Source organism: Hypomesus nipponensis, chromosome 15, assembly GCF_054491055.1.
Source record: "Hypomesus nipponensis isolate SF chromosome 15, ASM5449105v1, whole genome shotgun sequence".
Classification (NCBI taxonomy): Eukaryota; Metazoa; Chordata; class Actinopteri; order Osmeriformes; family Osmeridae; genus Hypomesus; species Hypomesus nipponensis.
This window is the reverse complement of record NC_140375.1, coordinates 9,325,107-9,342,367: the sequence shown is the minus strand read 5'-3', so window position 1 is coordinate 9,342,367 and position 17,261 is coordinate 9,325,107. Positions and strand designations below refer to the sequence as shown.

Here is a 17,261-nt window from a genome sequence, read left to right as displayed (position 1 = left end):
TAGCTACAGTAGCTCAATGGCAATGACCTGAGTGACGATGAGTGCTATTGCTATTCGGTTATTACTTTCTATATAGAGACTGAGCTGTCTGTCAGAATACACTAACTGTAGTTCTTTATTCAATGACATAGATCAGGCTGAACAGGGGAAATGACAGAATGCAATACACTTTTGTTGTGGTACTTTATCTAAACGTTTGATGGGGAGTCTTCAGCCTTTTTTTACATTCAATAATAACCTGAAGAAATATATATACAGTATTTGTGGTGGATACAGAGTAATAGCGTCTATAAAAGAAATAACAAACTAATTAACTTAAAGGGACATAATCTTAGCCACAATCTTGGTTTCTCACGCACTTTCCTTGTTATCCGAAGTATCTTTATACAAATGTTTGCCATTCTGCAATAAAAGGACTGACAACCAGGCCCAGAATCCTTATCCCCCTCAGGAGAGTGAAATCTAATCTGAGGGCACAATATCACTTGGTCCTGGGAGGGTTGGGATGTGACATCAAACGAGAGAAGGATCAGAAGAAGAAAGATAAATATGATGGTTGAAAAGAATTCGATTGTAAGAGAGAGAATGAAAGGTTTATAATAGAGGGAAGGAAGAACATGTGAAATCCTGAATAATGGGTTAGATGGGTGTAATATAGAAAGGAGGGTGGGGGGTGGTAGTGCAGATGTTCAAGATGCCAAACCCCCGCTCTGCTCCTGGATGCTCTGAATAGAGATTAAGAGTGTCCCTATGAACTAAATTAGATAGAGATTAAGGGATCTTGGCCGATGATTAAGCGAGTCTCACAAGACAGGCCTTCCGTCATATTCCCACACTTAATCCCACTCTTGGGATCTCCAGATTATACTGCATTCCTTTAAAGTCAACTGTGATATCAGTTCAATAAGATGAACTGGTTACAATGACAGGGCATTACATTGTCATAAACTGTAAACTATAAAACAACTTTATGTAAGACAACTGTCAAACAAAGTTTTCAGAGTTTGGATGAATTTGTTTATGCAAACGTTTAAAAGTGTTTAAATCAGCAGGCCTTAATGCAAACATGTATGCCTTGCTGTAACAAGCCTAACAAATAGGCTAATATAAAGAAAGTGCAATATAGTTACCTGCAGCCTTCGCTGTTGTGACATTTAGCCTACAACACTGTCATTCAAAGATCAAAGACAGCCTTACCCCGCATCAACGGAGACCCATGTCAGCAGATAGCTTGTGACGTTAGTTAAATCTCTTTCCGCTATATAAAAAAAAACAGGGCCTACACAAGAAGAAAGCGAGTCTGTTTAGACTGGACCTTGTCCAATTACGCAGAAACTCACAAGCACACGCATTGTTTGTCTTTCTCTTTCGGTTGGCCACTCTCTTTGAGCTGTATGATGCTAAGTGAGTAGCCATTGAGGGCACAATGTTCTGTTTACATTGATGTGTGTACCGAACCTGCTGGGGTGCTGTGCGGATGGATGCAGGGTAAACAGAACGGGACCTCCCGGCCAATGTGAATTTACAACATAGTCTGATCTATACCTGAGGTTAGTGGCGATCATGCTGTTTATGGGGCAAAATTGCTGCCGGGTTATGATTGAGAATGACAAACAAACCTGGATGTAAGAAACTGCAGGAGACTGTTATGACTTATCCGCTTATTTATCACTGATTTTTCCTTCAAATTGCCTCATAGAAGTAAATTAGGATTTTAGACAATGGAACAATTTCGTCAAAGCATCTTGGCTGGCAAACACTTGATGTTTTTTTATCTTAATAAGGGAGATCACATCTGATAATGAACATCTTTAAGTTCTGATGCTACAAGGGAATGAGGAGGGTTGTACAGGAGACAAAAGGTTCAAGAGCTGTTCATTGTGGTCCCCATTCCCACAATGGTCTCTGATTCTTGGCAAGCTCACATGCTAGCACACACACACGTCAAAGGCTGACAGTCAATTATAGAGCCTTCCACTTTCCTTCTTCAACATAGATTTATAGAGCCATGTTGTGCACTGTGTATCATCGTAGGACGTTGCAGGGGAGTGAGTAATTGTGCATAGCGTCTGTGTGAAATAGTGTATTAGCAGGAAAGTTTGAAATTCCAGGAGTCACATACATACAAACAGGAAGACCCCAAACTCCTTCTCTCCATCCCTACTCAGTTTTTTTGGGGTCACAGGCTAAATAACGCTGTTTTTTAACTATCTTTTTTTCTGCCCTCTAATCAAACACAGAGCATTTTCACAGTAAGGTTCCTTCATAGAAAGCTTGGAATCCAGTCCTCTGATTGGAAGTCAAGCTGTTCCTCCTGTCAGTGCATAAAAGGGGCTTGTTAAAACGAGCTGGTACTGTTCATACACCCTGCTACTTTACAACAGACACAGCTACATACAATTTCAGCAAAGATGTTTGAGTATACAAAGATCCTGAGAGAAGAGCATCCTGAACAACAATATCTACAGTAGTCCCCGGTAACCACAAATACATTTTATGTGACAATCTGTTGAACAATACATACATTTCACATATGACAGATATTTGCAGCACCCTTGACTCCCTTGACTGGTGCACTGGTGTCTGGCTTCACAGGCAGGGCATTCTAAGACTGCGCAGTCCACCCAAACACAAAACACCCTTGAATCCTCTTTAGTAGTTTACTGAAATCTTTTCAGGTATAAAACAGAGCATCATGAAATACATGTATTACTGTCATCATAGCTTCAGCATTCTAAACAGCAGCAGCTCTTGAAGGGCATAAAGTCTGACAAAAAAATTCAGTATTAAAGAAGATTCATTGGAAGCTGTGAAAGCAGAAGACAAATGTGTTTTCAACCACAATGTTTTAACATTCCACAAGTACATCTAAAGATGCCAAATGCAGGCTACATATGAAAACAGTTGTGGTGTAATTTGCAGCTTTAAGACCTAAGGTTATATGAATGTGGCCTCTGTTTTCCACCATCATTTTAACATAAACAAACACTCCCTCTTTCCTCCCTCAACCTCCGTCACTGTCTCTGTGTTGGTATCTCCACCCAGCCTCACCCAGTCCCACAATAATGACAAATCGTCATGAGTTTTCATCCAGCTTCTCAAAATAAAACGTAAGGCAACATGAGTGAATGACAGGAAGGAAGCTGTTGCACTGAAGGGATGAATGGTCATCAAGAGAGCCTTCTACTTCCAAAAGAATAGGCTGACGCACATTCAATGGATAACATATTCACATACAGTGCAGTACAATGAAAGAGAATGATTGGGCTAACTTTAGTTTCTTCATTCCAGAAATCCTTTTTGAACTTAACTCCTTCTATGAGAAAAACCTTGACAAAAAAAAAAGTATCTGGCATTGTTCAGAGAGCCAGTCCAAATGCGTTGGTAGGCCATAGTCGGCCCGCGGGCCATAGTTTGGGGACCCCTGGTGTAATGTGATTGACCTTTATGCTTGACCTTTATGTCAGACGTCCAGGAATACGCAGTGGCTGAATGAAGTAACAGACTGGCTTAGACGTCCTCAATGTACCGGCACTCTAATCGATATCTGATAAACACCAATGTATGCATTCAGGATCTACATAACTGAAAACAAAGGTAATTCAATCATGATTGCATTTGTTTTGGGGACTTTGCCATTGGTCAAGTCGGTTATTTCCCTTCCGTCTGTTGATCTAAAACCTAAATGTAGGCTTTGACCGCTGAAGTGCATGATTCGTTGGTGGCTCAAGCTGACCCTTATTAGGCAATGTGCCTCTGTAAACACCAGTTCCAGGGACGTTTACTGATGGGTTCACTTCACATATACAGTGCTCCTGTCCTTCAATAAATACTGATGTTCTGTTTAAATTATATGGCACCAGATTGTTGTAAATTCTCACTATGGTGGACAATATTAATACCGATACATAAATCCAGGAATTTGGGTTTGTTTTACTGCAGCAGTAAGGGTGACCACCAGAAGTTCCTGTATTCACACATGATCAGATACTTCTAAAGGCATTTTAGTTTGACCTAATTTATACAGCATGGTAAAAAAAGAACTCTTCAGCAACCCTTCTTGGAAAGAGCTCATGGCTTCCAACTGGAAACCTAATCTCAACCATTGCCTGACCTTTTTGCTGGAGCCCTACCACCCCCACTCCATACACACAAAAACACACATGGAGACCCCCTATCACCTGACCAAAGGAAGAAGGGCTATATAAAGATAGGTCAATACAAGAGATTCAAGAGAAACTGGACTGTATGCATCGTTGCGCCATACTCCTAGCACTGATACTGCCCCGTAGGTGACCAACCTCCCCCCTACCTACCACATGTCCCCTGTCACCTCAACTATCAGGTATGCCAGAGCAGCACTCCTGCATCCGCCATCTGCGCCCCCTTCCCCCCTTCCATGCCATGCTCCTCCCCCACACGTTTGTATACATGTGTAAATGTCGGCAGACATCTACTGCTTCTCCCTGGTGTCAGGGATAAACTTTGCTGGTAGGTGTGAGGTTGGCATGGGCACCACAGGCTGACAAACAGCTGGTAATCTCACCTGTAGCACACACTCTTTACATAAACAGCTTAAATCTGATGCACGGGTACATAGAGAGTTTCAAAGGGAACAAAAGGGTTGTGGTTTTAGGAGAGAACATTGAGATTAATTGGTGTGGTGTGTGTACCAGCCAACATATTTTTTGAGAAATTACACGAAGATGAGGGACTCACCTTTGTACCTGACTCAGAGCAGAGGGGACCTGTGGCAGAACAGGATGTGATAGGAACATTGAGAGACCACAGTGGGAGAGAACATCTTTTCAGGAGATGTAGGAATGTGAAAATGAGAATGAAGAAAAAGCAAAGGCATAATATGGAATATATATGTATATATATTTTCATACTGTATATGGAATATATAAAAAGATAGACAAGATCAACAGAGTTAAAGAGAGGGACAGAAACACTTGAGATACAAATGTGTCTGGGAGTCATTGTTAATAATATCAGACCCAAAAATGTTCCCATCTCTTGTCCTGTTTACATCCAGTGAAGCCAGTCAAGTCTGTGAAAAATGACACTGTGCAGACATGCTACAAGTGTCACATTTTTGTCACAATGTTTAATGAAAATGGACTAGAATTCACAATAACCCCTACCAGAGACATCACTCAACACATGCCAAGTCAAAATGGCAACATAAATGAATACATCCAAAACAATTTGTCAGCTAGTAAAAGATTGCATGCTATTCTTTTGGTTGTCTGCATGTCAGACATACTGTAATTCTGGAGTCCAGAGATAGTCTTGACAGTGTTTCACTTCTTATGAAAACATGCGGCACTGTGATAAGATAGGAGTTAAATATGTGGTGTATGGCCTTGTGTTTTAATGGTTTTAATGTTGCAATTGTGGAAGTTAAAATTCTGGATGAAAAGGAACGTAATTGTTCATCTGAGCCCAGTTATTTTTTTAGAAGGTAGGGGACAAGCTACAATAGATTACCTGAATCAAACAAAGGAGGAGGAGGAGGGGGGGGGGTTAATAGAAAAGGCACAAAAAAGACAGAAGGACAAGTGGCATAAAGATTTTATGACAAATGAGAAAAGCGACTAATAAAAGGAAAGGGCTAGAAGGGACTGCTTTCTCATAGAAGAGCTTTCCATTCATCACCCAGTGTCACGTCTGGGCTCTTACCACAACTTGGTGCTCTAATGTCTAGGTCTAGGACAGAGAGTGGGCTGGAGGACTAGGCTTTTCAAAAACAGCAACTACATTTAGCCTCCAGTTTCTCAAATTGTACTAAAATGCAGAGCTACAGGATTGTGTGTTTGAGGGTACATTAGGCATTACATTTAAGTGACACAAATGGTTTGAATAATAAAGCACAAAACACTCTTTTTACAACGTCCATACATGTACCATCAATGATTATGTGTACCATCAATTGTGCAAAAAGGTATTGTGCTAATTGAAAGAGGCACAAGTAATGCAGTTAATTTCAAAGCAATATCTTTCGATTTACTGTTTATTTTCTAGCTCAGAAACACATAGAGCTGCTGATGAAACCAAATGATCTGTGCTGTACAGACATGTTTCCAGAGGGTCATGGTGTTGTTGATGTGTGTCAGTTGGCAGATCACTGGCTGACAAATATTCCAAACGCTTTGCTATTGACAACAGCCCTTCTATTAGCCCCCATATGGACATCAACTAGCCAGTCAGCCACAAATCCTGCCTTGTCATGCATGACAGAATACGCATGTCTACCTACTGTGATCCAATACATTAAATCACTAAAATATGCACACTTCCATAGTCTTCTTTTCAGTCCCTTACATATCACACATGCATGCTGTATATACACATGCTTTATCCCCCCCTAACCCTCAAAGGCACACACACCAGTTACCATACTTACTTACACTTTCACACATTACAAAGACAACACTCCATAGTTTTTCAAGCATGTACAGTTGTGCTCTCTTTATCTACTTTTCTTTGTCAAACACACACACATAATATACACCACACACACATAAATATACACCACACACACGTGCACTCTCCTTGCATCCTGTCTTTTATGGTTTTGTTCAGCCCCTCCTCTTCAGACCGACCAGCAGCACCAGGCTCAGTGTCCATAGAATGTCCATCCCTACGTCAGAACCCCTCGTCAGTCACCAGGCCTGCATGCCGTGTGACCATGCAGTGTGACCACTGCCTCTTACTGAATAACAGAGCTGATCTGAGGTCAAAACCTTTGTGGTACTCAGGCATGGAAAAAGACTAAGTGCAACAAAACAACATGGACCAGACGGCCGTGGACGTGCTTGCTATGTAAACAATGAAAAGGTCTCATTTCGTTTTTACAACAAGCTCTCACTACTTTTTTTTCGGTAGGGAGAAGGTGTGTGTTATGGATTCACACCTACCTGATGGATGTACATGATGGTCCACATCATTCTCATTGGCTAAAATATATTTTTATTAATGTCAAGATTAGATTCATGTTGTTTTTACCTTTAGTGGTTCTTTTCCAGGTAATTCAAAGCCCATTTCTTTTAGTAAAAGTTGTGCACCAGAGAGACCTAAGCTTATTTTAATGCCAATGTAGCACTGTAAAAGCCTCGATTAGTTATGGGCATTGGTCCAGAAGTCCTATCTGTATTCCCAGTAAAATGTGATAAGTGCATCCTCATTAGCAAAATGAATAGACACACAGGGGATGTTCTCAATGGATTTCATGGGAGTAGGACTGACGATTAGATTTTTTTACAGTATGATGTAGCCCCACGTACCCCTTACCCCCATGACCATAAAGATGAGCTTAAAAGATTTCTACCAATGTTGCAAAATATCTGCTTTGTTTTGAGCCGTCTGGGAATTTAAAAGAAAATATATACTACAAGTGAGGCCAACCGCCTCATAAGAATCACAACAACAATCAGAAGAACATTCATATAACTTTAGTCTTCAGGTTGCACCAACAGCTAGTGAGCCAACTAAGAGACAAGTATGGATTTATGTCGGGGCATGTAGTCAGAGGTATAATGTTTCAGGCAACGCCTTACAAATTCTATTTAACACTACGCTGAAGTAAAACTATGATTCCATGCCTTGAGTGGAAAGCAATACCTTGCAGAGTAAGATATCTAATTTTCTTGCATGAGAATTATCAAGTTGGGTATACATTTTTTTAATCAGTCTGGTATGGATATACCCACTTCCTTGAAATGATACAGTGCTTGCATTGTTAATTGTACCATATTACCCCTTAGGTTCCAGTTAAGGGCTTTGCCTTGTAAAATGTAATTAGGGCAACAGGGACATGAAAGGATGAGTGAAGTTTATAAAAGCTTTGCGACGCAGAGTTGATGGATATCAATTTTTGAGGTGGAGTGTAAGTAGCTCATGATTCTTTAAGTGTTGTGTTAGTGAAAAATGAGAAAAGAAAAATAAAGTATTGTGCCTTACAAAACAAATATCTTGTTACTTGAATGACTCACTTTCTGTATTCAGTCAGCAGACCGGCCAAGAAAAAAAAAATACGCCTAAAAGCAAACATTCTTTGAGTCATCCGAGAGCAATTCCTATTGTATTCTTAACTGCTGAGTTTCTCAAATTCCTTCACCCAAATTCATTGGAAAGGCCAGCAAGAGACTGAAATGAAAAACCTGCTAAAGCAAGTGGACAAAAAGGGAGCTGAAAAGCACTTGGAGATGGTGAAAGGCCAAAGAGACAGAGAGGGGAGCAGGTAGAAAGAAAGAGACATTAAGAGACAGCGGAGACATATAGAGACTAGATGTACACAGAGACTACCAGGATCTGTTAGAGCACATTAGTCAAAAGGGTCTCTGCAGGTGTTTGTGAAACGAGGGAGGTTAAGGATGAACTGAATAGGAAGCACTTTACTCCAGCAGGAACAGCAGCACAGGGCTTTTAAGGGCCTGAATGAGTGTCGTTTTAGGGCTGGAGTAACTTCATTAGTGTCTGGGAGAGCAGATGGAGGAGGGTATGGGTACATAGGGGGAGTTGAATCATCCTATTTATAGCAGAACAGAACAAACACTCTCTGCAGACATCATTCCCCATACCAGGTTATAGTCCAGTTGATAGCAGGCTCTGATTCGTCAGTCTGCCTTACAGTTGAATGCATTGCTAATCAATTTGTATATGTGTGTGTGTGTGTGTGTGGGGGGTTAGCTGAGATGGCATCACATTCATTCAGATGGCTGATAATTTGTGTAAAAGGTGTGTGTCTTGTGTGCATGTGCATTGTTCCTTTTCTTTAAAAAAATCTATAAGTGCCACACGCTTTAAAATGCTCACTCAGTTTAGCTGGAAGATCTTTACATAACTATTGATCTGCACATGTGAACTGGGGTCCATCTGAAGAATAAGCACGCCTTGTCTGATTGTTTCGACAATGATTACCTTGGTAAAAATACATTTTGCAACTCAAATTTCCCAGAGACCTTAATAAGTCACAGGAGTTGCAACCACACCACTTGTGAAACATTCAATACCCCCTTTGAGCAAAATAGTTAGAATATAAATATATATATATATATATATATATATATATAAAATAATAGTAGAGCAACACCTTTTACAGCTTTTAACTGAATGCACACTTTATTTTACTGTGTCTCGTAGGGGCTCAGTGTAAACTCTGTACCAAGGTTTAGGTCTAAATACTGAGTCATGATGTTCCTCAGTATAGCACAAGGTGAGTAGTACAATGTTGTTACACTGCAGTTAAAAGTATACTACGATAAGAAGCCATTTTGGCCTTTCTCAGTCAGATCATGGCAGAATTCACTCAAAAAAACTGTAAAACACTTCAAATTGTTACTAACAGTGATGTTTTCTAAAACGCACTTTTGCATGTCCTTGCTCCCCTTCAGCTCTACTGTAAACCATTTGAGGGCACAATGTAGTGAGTCTCTGCTTTGGCTGGTCCAGTGGCCAGATGTGTGCTTTCAGAACGCTAACAGTGTGTTATAGGTGATAATGAGGACACAAACCAGATGGTCGTGTCCTTACAACAACAAAGTCTCCCTTACTAAACATAATATCCCTGTCAACTGTATGCTTCAAACACTGATTCAATGAGCTATGGAATAATTCAGATAACATCCAACTCTGCTCACTGGTTTGCCAAAATAAAGAGAATTCAGAAACGAGAGCAACAGAGCAAGGACTGGTAGACAATATGGTGAATATTCAAAAGTACAGGATAATAGAATCAAGCATTCAGTCTAGGGAGAATTCTGCCTGGAGGGAAAGGACATCTAGGAAAATCAGTTATGTTTAGATGTCTAGCCCCATCTAGGGGTTCTACCTGACACAGCAAAAAAGGTAAGAGTACAAAATGAATGTGTGTTTTGTTACTTTTAGACCAAACATAAAAGAAGAGAAAGAACAATGGTTAACATGATCTTATCCCATATTTATTAGCACACAAGCATACAGGACAACTAATACAAGAGGTAAACCCATGGTATGTAAAAACACTGACACATTAAATGACATTAACTACAAAGAGAGATGTACTAAACCCCCCCTGCAACTTAAATGTTTAGAACATGAAAAGATGGCCAGAGTAGTCCAAGCCTACAACAGGAATGCTCATTTTACAACTTGTTTTGATTACATATATGCTTTTGAACCATCAGAGTTGTGTTACTGATACTTGATAAGAGAAAGAATTATGATTTCCTTTTTTGTTTATTGGGTACTCAACGGAGTTCTCCAATGTAGTACTTCCGTCCCGGGAAAAACCCAACTTGGGACCATCCAACACATCAGTATCCACCATAAAGTAAAAGTATCTAACACAGGATCCAATCTAGAACCCTCCAGTTTGGGACTATAAATGGCATTACTAGCAGGGATTTACGTAACAGAGAGAGAGCTATTCGGATTATCTAACTTGGCTCTTTTGTTGCTGTAGTCTGTAGTCCGACCCTTCCTCCAATCACAAATCTCCTCATGAGGGCATATTCTACACTTCCAGGCATCCTCAATGTCCACCCCTTGTGGCTCCCTCTCCCCTCTCCAGTAGGCCAAGTACCCCCTGAGCTCAGTTTTGAGTTGGGTTTCCTGAAACTCTACCTTCCTGGTCCCAATGTGGCTTCCAGTGCTCTGGTGATGATATTCAACATGTAGCTTGTTGACTTCTTGTATGTTGCTGGAGGCTAGGACAGCCAGAAGTACATCCAGGAGCTCCTCCAGTGTGGCTGCAGAGTAGCCCATGGTCTTGACCTGCTCCTGGACTCTGTCACCCAGGGCCTGTTGGAGCTTTAGCCATCGAGCCTGGAGGTACAGGATTATGCGGCCCCTATCTAACTGACCACTAACCATGGAGTCAAACAGAAGCTTGTACAGCCCAACCTAAAATAAAGAACAAGAGAGGGACTATGAAAAAATTACAAATAACAAAAAAAATATGATATTTATAACTGTGATATTTAAATAAAACAACTCAGTATGAGCTTATTCTGTGACATATAAGCTACCTGTAAGAAATGACCCCTGGCCTGTGAGGGGCAGGGGAAAGAGTTGTGCCTCCGTGTCTTCAGGTCACTTAAAGCCAGCTCACCGGAGTCACTACGCCGCAGGTCATCAACGATGCCTGAAAGAAACATCCCTTCCAACACTCCAAAGACTGGGAACTCTCTCACATGCTGTCCTGGGAAACACAAAAAAAACGACACTTCAAACATTCTTTTCATTCCATTATTATTTCAACGTTAGTCTTAATTAGAACCATACCTGCATGAATTGCTTTTATTTTCTGCAGCATGCTGAGGTAAAGTACAGCCTCTTTGTCTTCTCTGGTGATGACCGGCACTTTCACAACATTAGGGTGTGCCTCCCGTTCTAATCACAGTAGGGTACAGGGTTATCATGTGAACTCCTACACCTATAGCTAAACATTCATGTCTGTAGCAACATTCATTAAGGAGAAACCACATACATTTTCAGTAAAAAGAAAAAAAAACAGTGCTTTTTAAATAATATACTGTCAATACATTCTCAAAATCTACATTTATTTATTTTCTAACATAAAAAATCATGTGTTTTCCATATACATATGCTTACCCCTAGATAGATGAATGCTAGCCCCAGTTGTCACTTCTTTTCTCTGCATCTCTTTCCGTCTCACCTGAGGCTTCAAGAGGCCATAAATCATATGTATCTCACACCACGAATGGGCACACAACTGAGTCACAGAGAAGTGAGATTTGTTGAATCTATCCATTGGTCTAACGTTGGGGATAGATACATCTTGATTCCATCTTGCTTTAACCTTCAAAAAGAAGTCAGCTCTGACAGAGACACAAAGACATACAATCAAGAGGAGCAAGCACCAACAAAATGTATGGAATCGCAAACTGTCATCCCTATGGATATCAAACAGTCGGATTATGCATGCAGACGGGTTGACTTACTTCAGTTTGGGGATCTTATGTTTCTGGTTGAAATGGGTCTCTGCGTCTGCTTCACTCGTGGCACTACATCGCACAGAGGGAGCTAAAGGGAGTCAAAAACACATTTTAGTAATGTACACTTGAGACACTTATCAATCGATAAGGACAACAGAATGAAATACACATTATACTATAGACTTCTGATAAGTAGACCATGAAAACAAACTTTGCATACAAGGTCTGTACTCATTTAGTTATAGTTGCACCCAACTATAAAGGGTAAACATGAAACAGTCATAAACACTCCACTGTCTGTTCTCCCTCTGGGAGCCGCCATGGGAGCCACCAAGCCTACACCACACACAGAAACTTCTTCCCCCAGGTTGTCACCCATCTGAACCTGGCCATCTGAACTCAGTCACTCACCCCCTCACACCCCTAGCTGAGCCCCCTGAGCCCCTACACGCATACACTCTCCATGTTCTTTCACCTACAAACACTCACACCCTGATCTCTACCCTCTGCCCCCTCCTAGCCATGGCTGCACTGCATAACTGGCACTCCTGTCATGTTACAATAGTTTATTTTATTACTTACATATTCACTATATTGTGTCTAGCTCAGTGGATACGCCTCCTGTGTTTATGTACACAGTACCCTACATGAACCCTCCTTTCGTAGCAAATAGTACCTGCACATTATGGTAGTAACACAGTGACAGTAACATTTTATTAAATTAAATATAACTCACCGAGGTGCTCTGACTGTAAATTCAGTAACTCGGCATCACTTATGTCTCCCCAATCGTCTGGATGTTCCTCCGGCAGTTTGGTATTATTTAGACTCATTGTGAAAAATAAATGTAGGCCTACTCTTTGTGGACAAATTGTGTCCGGCGAACGCAATTCGGTACCACATCAAGTTCACAAATGATCGACAGAACATAATAGGATTGTAATGCCCGGACATGTTCGACTCAAATAACTCCCCCTTGTTGACGTCAGATCCATTTGATTTAACATTTACCAATAGATGGCATCATTGTGCCATCGTAAACCCAAATTTTTAGAGTGCAACAGGCTCAAAATGACCAAAAACAAATAACTTCCTTTTGACCGAAAATTCTTGTTTTGAGAAATCAAGTCTATTCCATGTGAGTATTGACAATATCCGGAAGATCTTGCTATATTTTATTTCACACTCAAATCATGTTTTTATGGAAAACAAGGACATCCTGCCAGGTTCAGAAATGTTGAGATATGTAGGCCAACCTTTAAGTGTGTTATTTTCCTTTACAGTTACTAGATGTTAAGAGAGCTTGCCTAAAATTAAGGATAGCATAACAAGGGCAAGTTATGAATTCAACGCATCAAACCCTGTAAAACTGGGAGTAGGCTTATAGTGAAACCACATTTTTTGAACAAATCTATCTATACCAAGGCTTGGACCTCCTAGACACAAACAATGGGGTTGCCTACGCCTAAACTCATGAGGTATGCCTAACCTCAAGCAACTTGAAAAAAGACAGATTTGAGGAAAATAGATTAAGTTTAGGCAAGGCTATGTTTTGGAATGGGATAATACAATGGTTGACTGTTTTGAGGTTTCAAATAATTGGTTAAACCCTGACTGACACTGTAATTCCAACGTCACTTTGCAGCAGATAAGCTCCTGCTGAGCAGTCCGTCAAAAGTTCCTCCTTTTTGTCTAAAACAACATTGAACAAAAAGACCAAGGCTAAGAGTCAAACCATCATTCAAATTGAGAAAGGACAGAGAGAAGCGAGAGGGAGGCACAAGGAAGTACACAAGTGTCCGGGAGAGTGCAAGTCCACCAAGGAACACCTTGCAGGGGACCAGCTTGTGCCCTGCAACCCAGCCAGGGAGACCCTGAGGTGGGACAGTATCTTGGGAGATCCTGTGGCTGAGGCAGAGAGGATAGAGGTGTACATAGCCAACCAAAGACTTGGATTCGTCACATGGGGTGCTTGGAAACATGAAAGCAAGTTTCCTCAACCGGGAAAGCAATGGTGTCACTACTCAGCATCGCCTACAGGTGTCAGACTTGTCACAAGAATATGTGCGGCAATTTAGCTGAAGAAAAAAATCCTTATGAATAAACTGAATTTCATCTTAAAGATTGTCAAGAATGCAGCATCTGTCATTCATCAGGTTTGAACAGACCCCTGCACGCTAAGCCCTATGGATGAAAAAGTTTAAAAATCAAGAATGATGTAGGCTGTAATTTTTAAGAAACATCTTGAGCAGTCTTACCCTGTAGAGGGCATAGATGTTGAAACAATGAGAAAAGATCAGTTCATTGTCCATTCCAATAGCCTTTTTACTTGATTCAATCGTTTTCCAAATGTCTTGTCATAATGCACCCAATTATTATTATTATTTTTTCATGGCACTACATTCATTATGAAATAATATGACAACACTTATATTTTATTTTAAACACATTTAAAAACATACAGCTTTAAATCCAGGTACATCATTTAACTTTGATGAGGCAAACGGGTGTCACAAACACTGTTAAGTCTTCAAAGTATGTCCCTGTAGGACAAGGAGCGTGGATACCCTTGAATCACTACAAATATTGAGGTGATACATAAAATTGAGACATATCAGACTTCTTGGCCAAACAGGAGAGTATAATTCACTAATTGAATAGTGTGTGATAACATGTTAGTAAAAAGCCAGTCAATCTCAGCAGATATTAAACCTTCAAATAACCATCTGAGTAATTATGATCCATTATGGCTTCACTCCATTAAAAACTTAATTTAAAAGCACTTCCCACTCTCCAAGAATACAGATTAAAAGGAAACTAGCTGCATTACATTATCTATAATGAACATTTTCTAAATTAAGAACAATATGTACAGTGAAGTGTTAGGATAACATGAATACTTATCTTTTTCTATCCATGCCTAGAGAATCCATTGAGCCAACTCTGTGCAAAATTCCCATCCACATACCCTGTGACCTGAAAGCCATGTTGTGGCCCAATTGTGTACAGTAACTTTACAACACCCTTTGCTTCTACAAATCCAAAGTCACTATCCTTAAAAACTGCAAATCCTGCATGGAAACGCAGCTGTTATATTTGAGTCTTGAATTGGAAAATAGTATTTTCATCAGCCCCAACTGCAGGTTTTGGACTGGTCTCAAACAACTATGTTAAAGATGACACTTTCCAAACAGCCTTCTACTTTTTGATAAAAATGCTTTTGTTGACATCATCTATTAAGTTCATAGTCCCAAGTTCGATGTCTAGTTTAAAAACAAATCGTTCACACTAGTCCATTGCAACAAATAAAGGAGCCCTCCAACAGGTTGTTACCCAGCTTCCTTCTACTCTCACTGGGGTATCCTGCTGCGATCAACAGCCTTTAGCTCCACACTGGAGAGGAAGCGTTTGGATAGCCGGCGGCTGTCGAAGCTTAGCTCTGTGGTGTAGACTGCACGGGCATGTTTGGGGTACACAATAGTGGTGCTCTGAAAGCGCTGGGCTCGTTGGCGAGGCTGGAACTCCAGTTGGGTCTTGTAGTGTCTCCAGGTGCTGTGGGGCAGGGTGACAACAGTCTGGCTGCAGTGCTCCAGACCCAGGCCTCGTGGCTGGAGGGCTATATCATGGATGAAGTGGCGCTCAGAGTCGTAGCGCACAGATGAGGTGTATCTGGGAATGTCAAAGATCAGGGCATTTACTTTCCTAAACACATTCTGAATTTGGTTGCAGAGTGTAGGCCTTCTTTTTGTACAACCATATTGTGAAACCATTCTACATACCCCTGTGTCCATAACAGATACAGCGACCCAATACTATCTTACTCCAAAATGTATCCCATTAGGCCTATCTACAACAGTTTTTTAGTCGAAGATGTAAGTAGCTTACATTTTTGGATTTGCAGACAGCCTATTTAACCACAAATAAAAACGCCTTCGTCAAAAGCTTATTTTTCATGCAGTTATTCAGAACATTTACCGTATTTCCTTGGGCGGTAGTGGATCCAGTTCTATTCCCTCTCCGTAAGACAACGGGTGCAGCTGGGGAACAGATCCAATTGGTAAAACTGGAACCTGCAAAGCAAAGTCAGCCGACCGTCAACACACATAAGGAGAAAGGATTTAGTGGAGGTGGTAACGTTACTGACCCAATTTAGTATTTACGTGACCCAGTTTCCCAAGCCCAAGATAACCAAACAGAGATGCTAAAAACTATTATCGATATTTTTCATTGACATGAATGGCTCTGGCATGTATAACTACATTAAACAATTGCAAATGCAACTTGCAAAAGTCCGAAAAACGTTTAGCAAGTTTGATCGAAATGTAGCCTATCCATTTGTTTGGTAACAAGTTAGGAATAATACGACATTTGTATACAGTTGTTAAAAGTTATACGTACCAACCCTGAACCTTTGCCCTCGTCTTCAGAAACGGGACTTATTGCTCCTTTATCGCCACACGGGGACAATAGCCAAGCGCTAGGACTGGGGCTTGGAGGTAGTCCGGAGTCCGGGCTGTCAAGTGCCCGTTCAGCTTTGCAGCTCATATCCAGTGGATCGTCGTCACACACATTCGGCAAATTTAGTCTGCCCACCATTTCTTTCAGTTCAACAGACAAATGGTCGCACTTTTCAGGTAGGTCAGCTTAACATGAGCTATAACAACGATCAATTCAAACCAGGTATCAAGTGTGTCGAAACCGATTGAGTAGCGAGAGTGAGAGTAGCCCCTGTAAGCAGACTAGTGCTCAATCGATCTAACTAGCCTGCGTATATTATAGGACTCCTAGTGACCACGCAACTACAAATGCCTGACGGCAATTACTCGCATCAACCTCCGCTGCTTGGCAATACAGTTTACGACTGTCGGTAATCCAGTGTTTCCCAAAAATATATATTAACCTTTACGAAAAAGAAAAAAATTACCTTTCCGATTTTTGTATTGCACGTGCAGCTACATTCCTTCCAAATGAGTTACGTGCAATTTTTCGTCATAACAACAAAGAAAAATAAATACATTTTGACAGCGTTAAATGATGCTATTTTTTATGAGTGGGCATTCAGTTGTCCCGCCTGCATGTCTTCAAATTTCTCTTCTATCAAAAGGGTTCATTGTTTTTCAAGTAAATACAGGGATGGAAACGCCTTTCAAAACGGTCTCTTGCTGCTGGTTGGAGAGGAAAGATTAGAGGCGACAAAACGAAACATGGGAACTCTTTCATCCCCTCCCCTTGGCAAACACTGGCAAGACAGAACTTTGTCTATCCATCAACCCCGATTAAGTTGTAATATTGCTGAATGTTTTGTTTCTTCTTATGATA

At 40.8% G+C, this 17,261-nt stretch overlaps 2 protein-coding genes across 3 annotated transcripts; both read right to left on the bottom strand.

Annotated features, from left to right (window-relative positions):
- Positions 1 to 9,922: 9,922 nt before the first annotated feature.
- On the bottom strand, positions 9,923 to 12,902 carry exo5 (exonuclease 5). Its single transcript, XM_084674786.1, has 6 exons — positions 12,679 to 12,902; positions 11,949 to 12,030; positions 11,599 to 11,825; positions 11,269 to 11,376; positions 11,013 to 11,185; positions 9,923 to 10,887 (listed from the first exon to the last, which is right to left on the bottom strand). The coding sequence occupies exons 1-6, from the start codon at positions 12,773 to 12,775 to the stop codon at positions 10,390 to 10,392; spliced, it is 1,185 nt and encodes a 394-aa protein (XP_084530912.1). The 5' UTR covers positions 12,776 to 12,902; the 3' UTR covers positions 9,923 to 10,389.
- A 1,454-nt stretch (positions 12,903 to 14,356) lies between these two features.
- On the bottom strand, positions 14,357 to 17,230 carry rflnb (refilin B). 2 transcript variants are annotated; one of them, XM_084673808.1, is made up of 4 exons: positions 16,867 to 17,230; positions 16,341 to 16,540; positions 15,918 to 16,012; positions 14,357 to 15,611 (listed from the first exon to the last, which is right to left on the bottom strand). In XM_084673808.1, exons 2-4 carry the CDS (start codon positions 16,536 to 16,538, stop codon positions 15,293 to 15,295), a joined length of 612 nt encoding a protein of 203 aa, XP_084529934.1. In that variant the 5' UTR covers positions 16,539 to 16,540; positions 16,867 to 17,230; the 3' UTR covers positions 14,357 to 15,292. The 2 variants fall into 2 exon arrangements, with proteins under 2 accessions (XP_084529934.1, XP_084529933.1); XM_084673807.1 differs by lacking the exon at positions 16,867 to 17,230 and having other exon boundaries at positions 16,341 to 16,859.
- Between the last annotated feature and the right edge of the window lie 31 nt (positions 17,231 to 17,261).

Coding starts and splice junctions, on each gene's coding strand:
- exo5 (XM_084674786.1), bottom strand. CDS start 12,775: ATGAGTCTAAATAATACCAAACTGCCGGAGGAACATCCAGACGATTGG. Junction 11,826..11,948: donor CATAAGATCCCCAAACTGAA/GTAAGTCAACCC, acceptor TGTCTCTGTCAG/AGCTGACTTCTTTTTGAAGG. Junction 11,377..11,598: donor TAGCATTCATCTATCTAGGG/GTAAGCATATGT, acceptor TACTGTGATTAG/AACGGGAGGCACACCCTAAT.
- rflnb (XM_084673808.1), bottom strand. CDS start 16,538: ATGGTGGGCAGACTAAATTTGCCGAATGTGTGTGACGACGATCCACTG. Junction 16,013..16,340: donor AGGGCAAAGGTTCAGGGTTG/GTACGTATAACT, acceptor TTTGCTTTGCAG/GTTCCAGTTTTACCAATTGG. Junction 15,612..15,917: donor CTACCGCCCAAGGAAATACG/GTAAATGTTCTG, acceptor TGACATTCCCAG/ATACACCTCATCTGTGCGCT.